This window comes from Macaca mulatta, chromosome 11 (assembly GCF_049350105.2).
Source record: "Macaca mulatta isolate MMU2019108-1 chromosome 11, T2T-MMU8v2.0, whole genome shotgun sequence".
Lineage (NCBI taxonomy): Eukaryota > Metazoa > Chordata > Mammalia > Primates > Cercopithecidae > Macaca > Macaca mulatta.
In genome coordinates this window covers 88,596,161-88,610,127 of record NC_133416.1, presented here as the reverse complement: position 1 = coordinate 88,610,127, position 13,967 = coordinate 88,596,161, and the positions used below count along the sequence as shown (strand labels likewise).

The window sequence follows — 13,967 nt, the reverse complement described above, 5'->3', positions numbered from 1 at the left end:
AAATAGAATGCTCTGTGTCTGTCTGAGAATGGGTAGCCCGATAGGGTCTGGTGATATACCAGGTGGAAAAGGCATAAGTTGAAAAGAAGAGGAAGGTTGACCAGAAGAAGTTATACACTCTTTAATTTCCTGTCTAGGTTACTCTTATAGAATGTAAATAGGCACAAGAACTGAGTGAATCTATGCTTTGCCCCTGTATTTTTCACTTTGGAAATAACATATGCAGAGATCAAAACAAGAGAAGCTTCTTTTCATTAAACTTACTAAGAACAACATATTGACCTAAGGCCTATCATTTGAAATATTTGCAGCACAGACACTTGAATTACTCAAGCTCATCCTTAGCTTAGAAGTCAGCACAAAAGAATGAAACCACTGATAAGATACAAGACAGCTTATCTTTGTTCTGGGATATGACAGGTTTCAGGGATGTTGGCACTAGCATCGCCATATAATGGAATGGGTCTCGATGGAAATACTTAATCTCTTCTACTTTTCTCATCTGTGTTCTGGGAATAATAGCACTGCTATAATGATTAAATGACATAACAGATGTAAAGTTCCTAACAAGGTACCTAGCATATAATTAGTACTTAAGAAACGATAGTTAAGTAAAGAGCCAGGCTCAGTGGCTTACACCTGTAATCCCAGTGTTTTGGAAAGTGGACTTGGAGGTGGGAGAATTGCTTGAGGCCAGGAGTTTGAGATAAGCTGGGCAACATAGCAACACCCTTGTCTTTTTTTTTAAAGGAAGGTGAGACCCTGTTTTTAAAAGAAAAAACGATGAGAGAGGGGAAGAAAATAAGTAAAAAGGTAACAACTGGGAATATTAGCTGAAATAGAAGAGCTTTAGATTTTATGTAGTTTAAGAGACTTGTAACAAATTTAGGAGTGCACAGAAGTTAGATGACCTGTGTTGGTGTATAAGAAATGATACTTTCAAAATTTTAAGATACTAACAGAAAAAAAGTCATTTTATTTTCCTCTTTTTTTTAAATAAAGAAACTATTGCTTTATACCATGAGCTGAATTAGTATTGAGAGGGATAGAAATGGCTAGAAAAGATTAATTTCAGAGAAAAAGTAGTTTGAATGATTAATCCCCTGAATACATATAAACATATCGAGAGCAAGGACTTTAACTTGCTTCTTTGCTTGTCTTCTTCCCAGCACTAAAAACAGGGTCCACTACATAGTGATATATATATATATCATATAAATGTGTTTGTGATGTGCCTGAGGACACACTAAGAAAGAGAAGGGCACCCATCCCTTTGCGCTGAGCGTACTGTTACGACACTGTGTTTGAGACAGAGTCTAGCTCTGTCACCCAGGCTGGAGTGCAGTGGCCGGATCTCAGCTCACTGCAAGCTCCGCCTCCCGAGTTCACTCCATTCTCCTGCCTCAGCCTCCGAGTAGCTGGGACTACAGGTGCCCGCCACATGGCCCCGCTAGTTTTTTTTTTTTTTTTTTTAGTAGAGACGGGGTTTCACCGTGTTAGCCAGGATGGTCTCGACCTGCTGACCTCGTGGTCCACCCATCTCGGCCTCCCAAAGTGCCGGGATTACAGGCTCGAGCCACCGCGCCCGGCCTGTGTGGTCTAGATCTTGACTGTTCTTTAAAATTCCAAGGGACAAAACATAGAGTAGGGAAAGTCATTTTGCTCTTTGGAAAAAGAAAGTATTTGGCACGCATGGGTTGGAGAACAAAATAGTCTCAAAAGTTGTTGAGTATGCTTAGTAGTTGGTGACTGATCTAATTCTCTTATCTCACTGATTCAAATACACTTAGGTCTTTCTACAGATTCTTTTTAATTCAGATGAAGTATGAATAAAGTTTCCTTCTAACATTTATTTCTCACTACTTTAAGCTTCTGATAATACTCTGTGTTATACATTGTATTCTGTTTCTTACCTTTTTCTCTCAAAATTATATTTTTGAAATCTTTCCATGTTGTTATACAAAGATCTAACCTATTTGTTCTTCCCTTTGCATAATATTCCATCATGTGCATTTACTATATTTAATTCATACATTTTTCTATATATGGAACTCTAGGTTGTTCCCCCATGAATTCCTTTCTGGGAATCTTGTGGAAATACTGTTCTAAAAACGTAATTTGAGAAATGCTAGACTAGAGAAATACCATATTGGTTAAATACACACTTTCACTTTAAGAATGAATAAGACCAATGTGATAGATCCAGTGAACAAATGATAAATTTAAATGCATGAATTATTCAGAGCAATAGGCCCAAAGCACTAAGGAATAGAAAATATTTTCATGATTTCTCCTGCCACATTCATTTTCTCTCAGGTGCACATGCCCTCATTCATTCTACCATCTTTACATTCAACACAAATATTTATATCACAAAATTATGCTTTCATGATAATGAGCTTCAGCACTACAGCTAGCCTGTTCCTAGGTGGGAGGTATACTGCAGATCTCCTTGTGGAAACTACCAGGATCAGAAAAGATTTTCTGAATAATTTGTTGAATTTGGCAAATGTCCTGGTAATCACTATATCACTATATATATATATATATATATACACACACACACACACACCCATATATATGTGTGAAAAAGGTAAGAAACGGAATGCAATGTATAACACAGAGTATTATCAGAAGCTTAAAGCAGTGAGACATATATGTTAGAAGGAAACTATTCATACTTCATTATGTCTGAATTAAAAGGAATCTGTAGAAAGAACTAAGCATGTTTGAATCAGTGAGATAAGAGAATCAGATCAGCCATCAACCACAAAGAGCAAAATGACATATATATGTATGTATATATACATATTAGAAAGCATGACAGACAATAATGTCATTGCTAGGCAGAATATAGTATATTTCAATACAGACAAAACAACAGCTATAAAGTAAAAAAAGAATATTATATCTGTTATATGTTAAGCAAATTATAGTGCTCTCACTTAGAAAAATTTTTAAAAACCTCCGATAATATCTTTTAAATTTATTTTGGTATCAAAGTCCAAAGTTTGAGGAAAGTAAACCATTTATTTATTATCACAACAAGGATTTATTGTTTACTCAATTTTCCGGGAACTATGCTAAGGCCTAAGGATATAAAAATACACTAACAACCTTGCCTTAAAGGATTGTACTGTTTAGGTGGAGGAGACTAACACATAATTCAGTTATTATAAAAACAATACAATTAGGTATTTTAAAGCATTAAGAAGGCTAACTAGTGCTTTAAAAGTGAATTAGTTAGGCAGAGGGATGATGAAGAGTATTTGAAGCACAGTAGATAGTATGTAAAAGAAACAAGAAAAAAAGTTGAAAAAAATGAAAAGGTAGAAATGGAAACAGGAAAGATAAATTTTTGACAGTAGATAGACTGTCTAGGAAGGAGGCTTTTGAGGGATGCATGACTTATAAAAGGCATACACTAGTATTACTCTGTGTGTGGCACTTGGTGATGGGTTTTGAGTGCTTGTTAATGATGGAGATCCCTGATGGCCCTCAAATGTGAATTCTGAAAGTTCTGTGAGGTCAACTGCAACAACTGTTCTATGTTATCTTCATATCTTTAGCATCTAGCACAGGGTCTGATATGTGGTAGGAGTTCAATAACTGTTGTATGAGTGGCTGGATAGTTAGACAGATGATAATCTCATAATGCTTGAGACATTTGTTAAGAGACTCCTTTTTTTGGCCAGAAGGACGTAGTGTTGCAGAAATCTAAACGTTTTAGAATCAAAGTGGGTCATATTTAGCTGCGTCCTTGAACAATTTATTCATCACTGCTAAGCTTCAGTGTCCTCATCTGAAAAATAGGGAGTAGATGGAATTATTCATGTAAAACGGTTATCTTGGGGCATGGCAAAACAAAGTGCCAACTGCTCAAAGTGGTATTAATAGTTACTATTGTTCTATAAGTAATAAAGCTGTTTAGTTATGAAAGGGCCATGTTTTGGGTGGTTTGAATTTTGAAAGTTAAAGTTGGTTTCAATTTGATATGTTTGAAGGTTAAAAGCACTGAAAGTTTGATGACCGTGGGAAATATAATTTTTCCAAAAATTGAAGCACAAATCAGAAGGGAAAAGCCTGTGGTCAGGGGAAACAAACAACCTATTGTAATCACCCAGTATGAGTTAGGTTGTCTGGGTTCAAAGCCCAGCTCCATCATTGACTAGGTGTGCAACTTTGAACAAATTACTTAACTTCTCTAGGCCTCAGTGAGATTTTAGTAGTTTCTTATGGTGTGTTATTAGGATTGATGAGATAATTAATATAAATTGCTTGGCAGAGGACCTTGCATACCGTAACTGTAAGGTTACAATCAATGTTAACCGTATTTGCTGTTATCGATATGTTTGTAAGATGATGTGAGGCTCAGTTCATATTTATGGTAAGGAGAATAGGTATAGAAAAGAGAACTGTCAGAGGAAAAGTGTTAAAATGTTTGGTGGTTAACTCCAAATGAAATATCTGCCTTTACGCGATCTCAGATACATAGAACATGCTTGTCTAACACTTGTTGCTCTGTGTAGAAGGTATACTATGCTTTGGACCTTCTAGTTCCCCACACTCTTGGACTAATTAAGGGGGATCATGCAAGATAATTGCAGTTGTGTTAGTTCTTTTTCACGTTGCTGATAAAGACATACCTGAGACTGGGTAATTTATAAAGAAAAAAAGGTTTAATGGACTCAAGTTCCATGTTACCGGGGAGGTCACACAATCATGGTCGAAGGTGAAAGGCACTTCTTACATGATGGCAGCAAGAGAGAATGAGGACCAAGTGAAAAGGGTTTCCCTTTATAAAACGATCAGATCTCAAACTTACTATCAGGAAAACAGTATGAGGGGAAACCGCTCCCATTATTCAATTATCTCCACCTGTTCCTGCCCTTGACACCCGGGGATTATTACAATTCAATGTGAGATTTGGGTGGGGACAGGGAGCCTAACCATATCAGTAGTAATATTATTTAATGTTTCAGATAAGGAAAAAGGTCACCTCTAGATGTACTCCAGATCTGAATAATATAAAGGCAACAAACAACTAGGTTCAAAATGAAATAGTAGAAAAGCACTAAACTTGCAGTGTGGAGAATGATGCTCAGAGTTCACTCACTCCCTGTGGCTTGTGAGTTTTGTGAACTTAGACCTACAACTTACCATTATTCAGTATCCTCAGCCATAAGATGGGAGTATGACCCCCTCCCTAGGTATTTAGAGAGCAAGATGGTATAATGAACATGAAAGTAGTGCCTGAAAGTTGCTAGGACGTTAATAAATGTAAGACTAATCTTGATACATGGAGTCACTAGCCTACTCAGAATGAGTGCCATAATAACAAAAAAGGCCAAGTCTTCCATGGCCTATAACATCTTGACTAATTTCTCCCCTCTGCTTTAAAAACTTGATTCTTTTACTGCACTTACAGATTTATATTTTCTCTTATTTTCAAAGCACAAAAACATATTTCTCCATTGAAGAAAGTTTGATGATTGAAATACATGGGTGGAAGCCAAAAACCAAAATTCATTCATAATTTCACTGCCTAGAGATATCTAATGTTAAAATTATAATAGCTAATTAGCATGATGTTAAATATACAGATTTTATGTTTTATCTTTGTCAATGTTAATAATATACACAAAATTGTTTCTGAATGCCTACATGTTAATAATGTACCATAAAGAATCTTCAGGTATCACTTATTTTCTGTATCAAAACTATGCAGCATATGAAGAAAATTTTATTTTCTAGAGAAAGGTTTATTGTTTTCTATTTGTTTTATTTCCATTTACCACATAAATAATATGCTCAGGGTATTAGCAGCATTTAAGCAGCAATCGGGGAGAAAACATTTATCCCTATTTCAGCCAAAATGCAACAATAAACTCTGTCATCTAGAATCTAAGCCCTAAAGCCTACTCTGAGATCTTTGAAGTACTCACTTGGGTTGAAGCCATTTCGAGAAACTAAGCAAAATAAATGGTTTGAAGCAAACAAAAATATAAACTCCAAACCTTCCCCAGCTTTTCATAATCATCATATTCATTTTCTTTTCACTAAATTTGCCTCCCTGGAGGTTACATTAACCAAACCTGTCTCCATTTTTTTTTTTTTTTTAATCTTCTGAGTGCCTTCTCAGCCTAGAGCTAAGTTTTCCCAAAAACTTAAATATTTGATAAGCATCAATTTTACTACTGAAAATCACTCTGACAGGTTTGGTGATAATATGGATCTGTTTACTTTTTTTAAATTAAATATTTGTTTATAAGGTAGAATACCAGAATAGTTGAATTTCTTGGTCTTCTTATTAAATAACCTTTTTCTGTGTGTAAACAAACTCTCCACCTATTGGTAAAAATACCATATCATATGATCTCTGATCCCATTTAGGGGAAGGAGGCCAATGAAGATTCCTTCACAGTGTCATTAACCACATGAAGACAGAATTACTCCAGAGCCCCCAATTTTTTGGTAACAATATGACCTATTTCTATGAACTAAAAATAAATATCATTTGAGCTCCCACTGTGTCTTAGGCACTGGTGGTGTAACAGTGAACAGGTCAAAGCCTGTGTCCACATGGAGCTTATCTTTTAGAAAGACTGAGCAATATGCAAATTAATAAGAAAATCTTAGATCATGTTATCAAATCTTAGGCATATTTATTACTTTGCAAAAAAAAAAAAAAAGTAGATTACCCTGCTTCATCTTGTTAACAAAATAAATTTGTTAATCTCAAAGTAGCACGTTTAGCAGGGTTTTGTGTAGTTGTTCTGAAGATCCACTGTACTCTGTATAAACATTGCTGTATAGGAATTAAAGTAGAAGATTTTGGGAGCTGTTAGCCAAACTTAAATTGATTCTGGGAATAAGTTATATTAACGTAGGTTCAGTGTGATGTATCTGATATATTTTGAAATATACTTTATACACTATCGTAATAAAATGCATATGATACATATTATGGATTAGCATGTTTTGAATAATGAATTTAAGATACTTCATAACAGCAATATATGTTGACCAGTCAATGGGGTCATATTTCCCCATTCTTTTCATTTTGAAATTTATATTTTGAATTTTGTCTGCTTTTAGATCTTGAATATTTCTCCAAATATTTTTATTACTCTTCCAGGAATTTGCTGCACTGACAAAAGAATTAAATGCCTGCAGGGAACAACTTCTAGAAAAGGAAGAAGAAATCTCTGAACTCAAAGCTGAAAGAAATAACACAAGAGTAAGTGTAAAGCAGCCTTCTTGGAATTAATTCCATTTGTAGTTCAGTGCATTACATCTAACACACATATACGAAGAAAATATAAGCATTTAAAACTTTAGAAATACTTTAAGCAGATAGTAACTCATAGTCAGTTACTTAAAGTAAAGGAGGATATACTATAAAACTCAAAACAGGAAACCTAAATTATAGTCACAGCTACTAAATCACTATGTTGCTTTACAAAATGTTCACATTCCTTCTGGCCTTTACTTTATTTGACTTTAAAAAGAAGATCTGGATTTCAATAATGGGTTTCAAACTTTAAAAAGGTTGTTTTGAGGGTAGGGTAATCCCTCAGAGGCTGGAAATGGGCAAGAGAGGAGAGTTTTGGAGAAGAAGAAGAGTTTAAATTATGGGCTGCTACAAAAGAGTGGCCTGGATTTGGTCCTCACCTCCAACCAGCAAAAGGTTTTTTTAAAAAAAGGAAAACTAAAGACCGGGCGTGGTGGCTCATGCCTGTAATCCTAGCACTTTGGGATGCCAAGGCAGGCAGATTACCTGAGGTCAGGAGTTTGAGACCACTCTGGCCAACATGGTGAAATCCAATTTCTATTATAAATACAAGAATCAGCCAGGCTTGGTGGTGCACATCTGCAGTCCCAGCTACTTGGGAGGATCTGGGAGGCAGAGGCTGCAGTGAACCGAGATTGCATCACTGCACTCCAGCCTGGGCAACAGAGTGAGATTCTCTCAAAAAAATAATAATAAATAAATAAAAATAAAAAGGAAACAAAAAATAGTGTCAAGAAAAAAGAAAACACTCAAGAAAAAAAATATCTGCCCATTAAAAGTGGAGTGCCTTTATGTTTTAACAAATTTCCAAAGGGATGTCCAGTCACAATATTCTAATTTCATGAAACTCATGGAATTTGCCAGATTCTACTGTTGTAAAACCATGTATTTTCATCAAGCATATGATATGCCATGTAACATTAAAGTTCAGAATTTGATAAAACATGCTTTATTTTCTTTCAGAAAAAAAAATTACTAAATTTTATAAAATATGTAAATTACCACATTACCCATACAGAAGTACAGTTTACTAAATGGAAGTAGAAAAAAAAAAAACACTTTTATGTAGATGTAAGTTCAATTTAAATACTAAGTTGGTGAAAAATAGTCTAAGTGTTATAGCTATAAGAGATTAATCCTGAAAAAATAGATATAGCTAACAGCCTATTCACTTTATGAGTCTTAGAGAGTAATATAAAATACAGTTCTACTAACTGGGAGCTTGTGCCTTTAATGAGAGATAGGGTTGCTTGCATAATGGTTACATGGTCAAACTGAATTTATGTCCTTATTTATCAAGGTCTTATTTATGGTAAAGAGAATTAACATACATGCATACATTGAATTGGTTTTCAATGATACTTTGATGAACCAGTCTAATGGATTGCCTCAAACACGGCATGACAAGGGCAGTTTAGATCACATTATCAGGTATCAGATAATTTTTTTCTGTTGCCCTCTTCCTTTCTATATATTTCCTGCCCTTGATTTTTTAACTTACCACTGTGTTTTCATGCAAATTTGAAATTTATTTATACCGTGACATTTATTCCGCCCTATTACACTATGTTATATTTTAGTACCTTAGACTACATTCCTTGATTTAACACAGCACAGTCAAATGTAAAAGTAGGAGCAGAAAGCTGAGAATGCAGGGAAATACAAAGCTTTGGTTAGGTTTATAACTAATGCTCACATTTAAAATGCACCAGACACTCTTTTATTAGCTGTGTACATTCATCTAGCCTTTTTTCTTCAGTCCCTTACTCCTTTCTACACCCCTCTGGAGATGTTATACTTATCTCCATTTTACAGACCAGGTAAGTGAGCTCAGAAAAGGTCAGATAACTTGCCAGAAGTCACACAGTTGGTAAATAGCAAAGAAGGAATTTGAAAGGTAAGGTAGTTTAAATCCAGAGCCTGGGCACTAACCATGAGGCCATCAGCATTATTACTCAAAGACTTGTTATAACTAGAGAGGACATTGCTTAACAGTCAGACCACCACAGTATGGAATATCTAGTTGTGATGAATTTTAGAGAGCTAAGAGATTTGGTGACAGAGTCCATACGATTTTCATCATATTGAACCCCATGAGGCCCAGAAATACCTGAGGCTATTGTGTTTGCAAAGGAGTCTTGGATAATAAAGGGAGGAAGGTGAGCCACATGTGGAGTACCTATTCAGTAGTCAAAATGAGAAAAATACAAAGTTCCTTTAAAATAACAGTAACAGATATTGAAGCCATTGATTTTAACCATGCATAATAGTTACTTTGAAAATGTGAATAAGGCTGGAAAATACTTTTCTACCCTCCTTAAGGCAGTGATGTGGAGGATTTTTGTTGTTGACTACACCAAGGAAAACAGATTTATGAAAACTCCCTTGTACAAAGTATTGATTATATAATAACTCCTTAAGTTACATAACTACCTCTCACCCTCCTCCATCTCCCAGAAGAAGTATATCCAGGGCTGAAAATAAAATACATCTCTCTTCCCACCAAATGCCTTATCAAATGTTGCTAAATAAAACCACTTTTATAGATTTTATGGTTGTTTATCTTTCTAGATGTTGTGCTTTTCTTCTTACTATCTGTGTGCTGGTCACAGAGACAAAGCAACAAGCTAGTGTTTCCTTCTCACATGTAAAGAAACTTTAATTGATGTCAGATTGTGAGCAAATTTAAAGTATAACTGATAGCTGGGCATGGTGGCACATGCCCGTAACCTCAGCTACTCGGGATGCTGAAATAGGATAATCGCTTGAATCCGGGAGGCGGAGGTTGCAGTGAACAGAGATCATATCACTGCACTCCAGCCTGGGCGACAGAGGGAGACTCTGTCTCAAAAAATAAATACATAAATAAATATGTAAAATAAAATAAAATATAAAGTGTAATTGAGCATTCCAGTTTCCAAGGTTCTGATCAACGTGTGGCTCACTTTACATCAAGTAGTTAGCATATGTTCATGAACTGAGCCAAATAACATAAAAAGCTAGTCCATGAAACCATGTGTGGATGAGGTCATTTGTATTAATTTTGAATATTATCAAAAACAATAGATCAGAAAAAATCCTTCTGTGTAATTATATTTGAATGAATTATACCATCTCCCAAAATAGAAAATAGAAGTTCCAGTGGGAGTTGAATGAAGATGGAGAGTAAAAATGATAATAGCTAACATTAAAATCTAAATGTTTTTATAAATGTTTTACATGTTTAACTCACTATATTCTCATAGCAGTCTCATTATCCCCATTTAATTCAAGAGAAAACTAAGGCAGTAAGTAACTTGTCCCAGGCCTATAAATGGCTTATAAATAAAATACCCAGAGAGTCCACTACTTCCTTCTCAGTTTACCCACAGACTATGTATTGAAGAAATCATATTCCTATGTCACCCACAATTCACATGTGATGCAAAGGTATTATGTTTAAAGAACAGAGTTTGTTCAGATTTCTTTTTTTTCTTGTTTTTAATTCTTTTGAGATGAGATCTTACTCTGTTACTAAGGCTGGAGTGCAGTGGCACAATCATGGTTCACTGCGGCCTAGAGCTTGCTGGACTCAGGTGATCTTCCCACCTCAGCCTCCCAAGTAGCTGGGACTATAGCCACATGCCACCCAGCTAATTTTTATATTTTTTGTAGAGATGGGGTTTTGCCATGTTGCCTGGGCTTATCTCAAACTCCTGGACTCAAGCAATCCACCCATCTTCACCTCCCAAAGTGCTGGGATTACAGGCATGAGCCACTGCTCCTGGCCTATTTAAATTTTTGTAATTCAATCCTAATTTATTGTGTGTTAGTCATGTGAAAAGTCAATGTGCTATGTTTTTATTCTGAGGTCAAAGCTGAAATGCATGGCCTGGCCACATGTTATGTTTTCTCTGCAGAAATACCTTGTTGACATTGCGGAAATGTGAGTGAATGAAAGAAAATCAGTCATCACTGCAGTTGCTCTTAAACCCAACTGCCTCAAGTTATTAAATTAAGAATATCCTAATACAATCATTATAACGTTATAAATAATTATACAAAAATAGAAATTTCAAAAATTTATAGTGGATATTTATAGAAACATACGAACAAGCTTTTGTTCAATATTTTTACACTGATAAAAATGTAGAAAAAATATTGAAACAAAATTTGTTATTCCTAAAACTCCTCTGACCATCTTTGGCAAGTATATGTTTACAGAAAGTTATATTTATAGAAAATAATTTATCCCTGGTGTTATTGCAACTCAAAATGATCAATAAGACATGTTTTGACAAAGTTTTCTGAACTAATGAAGAGGTAAAGAAAAACTGGGAATTTTTATGTAGTTACTGCCTGTGAATGTCAACGTGAAGAACATTTTTATTGTCAGAGTTGTTTCAACTATTGTTATAGCTGACGATCTCAAAGGATGTTTTAAATTGTTCATAATGTTTTAGAATGTAACTATTGTGTGACTTTGAAAAACGTTATGGTTTTGAGAAACAGTATTCATATCACGTTATGATTTTGAGAAACAGTATTAATATCTAGTTATATATAATAAAGCTGTAACTTAATCTCATGGATCATAAACTTAAAAAGAAAACTTAATTGCATTTGAAACATTTCTTACCATGCCCTCACTTTTGTTTTGAGACAAAACAAAATTAACAGATATTGAGATACAATTAGACACATACCACTACTAAAGAAAATTTTTTTATTATTGACAAATATCTGTCTATACAAGTTAATAATATCATCCAAACATATTTCATCAGTGGGTAGAAAATACAGTCCAATTCGGAAAAGGAAGAACTTCTCAGTTGAAAGCAGATAAATATTCTACATGTGTGTACATGCATATGTATGTATAGTTATTTTTGAAAGTTCTATGATAGGATATGATAAATACAAGAATAAATAGGACAGGACATATGCCCTCCCAACAGCTATTTCAATTTCATAATCAAACATGTACATAAGAAACATATGGGATTTTAAACATTGTTTAAGGGTAAAAGATATGGAGTGGATTGAGTATGAAGGCAACCAGTTTAAAGGTTTTCGTTTTCAGATGTTAATGTCATGCTATATGACCATACTGCAGCAGCCAAATTAGTCTATGAGGAAGAATAGTTTCTATTTCAGTGCCATTTGTAATTGGGAATATCTGTTCACAAGGTTGTGTTGAATTAAGATCTAATAGGAAGTTATATAATTTTAGAAATCCTTACAGAATCATAGTAAAGTAAAAGATTTTGATTACCTAGGCCATCTTGCTTTTCAAAACAAAACAGTCCAAAAAATTCCCAATGATGCATGATGTGTGGGTTTGTGTGTATGTGTGTGTGTCTGTGTGTGTATGAATATATGATACATATGTGTGTATACATATATAGGCTATGGTCATTTAAAGAAAATTCCAATGTAAGATTCATGGCCATTCACATAGTCCCTGCAATCCTTTGAGTATACCAGAGAGAGTTCCATTTGCACTTTCTGTGAGAATTACTAAATATTAGGCTAAAGTTGTAGCTACCAGTAAAGGAGTGTAATTAGTAGATTGTTAATGATATCTTAGATAAATTTCACTTTTTGTACTCTTAATTTATTTACCTTTATTTTTAACTTTAAATTAGGCCATAGCTAAATGCCAGATGAGAACATCAACCTGAATAATTTATGTTTATCGTTAACCCAATTCAGCAAGTATTAAGCACATATTATGTAGAATATTTTCCTTGGTATTGAGGATAAGTGAAATTGTTCATCCCTTAAGAAGTCTGTTTATATTAATAAAAACATATTTAGTTTTTATTATGATGTAGATGAGAGTTCCTAATTGCACAAAACAGAGCATATAGCTTGGCTGTTTAAATCAAGACATTAATTAAGGCATATAAGAAATCTCTAAAGTGAGCTTTCAGGCAGTCTCTAGGACCACATTTCTTAGCTTTGCAAATTTTTCTAATACGCCCAGTCCCAGAAACATGCAGCCTCTGCCACTACCCCTTAGCTTTGCAAATTTTTCTAACACGCCCAGTCCCAGAAATATGCAGCCTCCGCCACTACCCCTTCCCAGCGTGTTTCCTCTCTGCCCCCTCAGGCTCACTGCCACAATGGTGGGGTCTGGTTGACTGATCTTAAGTCACATGTCTGCCACCTAGTGGTAAACGTTCCCAAGAAATGTTTCTTGGATTCTATACTGGGAAGATGGGATTCAGATTGTGAGGAAATATCAGTCAGGGGGAGGAGTAGAAAATGAGGAAAATTAATGGGTAAAATATGGTAACAAGGTAAAGAAAACAGAAAAGAGAAGGCCGGGCGCGGTGGCTCAAGCCTGTAATCCCAGCACTTTGGGAGGCCGAGACGGGTGGATCACGAGGTCAGGAGATAGAGACCATCCTGGCTAACACAGTGAAACCCCGTCTCTACTAAAAAAAAAAAAAAATACAAAAAAATAGCCGGGCGAGGTGGCAGGCGCCTGTAGTCCCAGCTACTCGGGAGGCTGAGGCAGGAGAATGGCTCAAACCCGGGAGGAGGAGCTTGCAGTGAGCTGAGATCCGGCCACTGCACTCCAGCCTGGGCAACAGAGCCAGACTCCGTCTCAAAAAAAAAAGAAAACAGAAAAGAGAATAATGTATTAACTAACGTACATTATATGCATATACACACACAAATATGC

General features: G+C 35.3%; 1 protein-coding gene across 4 annotated transcripts in view; it reads left to right on the top strand.

The window, feature by feature from the left end:
* PPFIA2 (PTPRF interacting protein alpha 2) overlaps positions 1-13,967 on the top strand; it is a 499,294-nt gene that overhangs the window by 288,479 nt on the left and 196,848 nt on the right. For 3 of the 4 annotated variants that reach the window (XM_028828829.2, XM_077952487.1, XM_077952486.1), the window contains exon 1: positions 7,127-7,240. Coding sequence is in view for 1 of the 4 variants with exons in the window: in NM_001266465.1 (NP_001253394.1) it covers positions 7,139-7,240 (102 nt within the window). In the remaining 3 variants the exon portion in view is untranslated. 4 annotated transcript variants of the gene reach the window in all.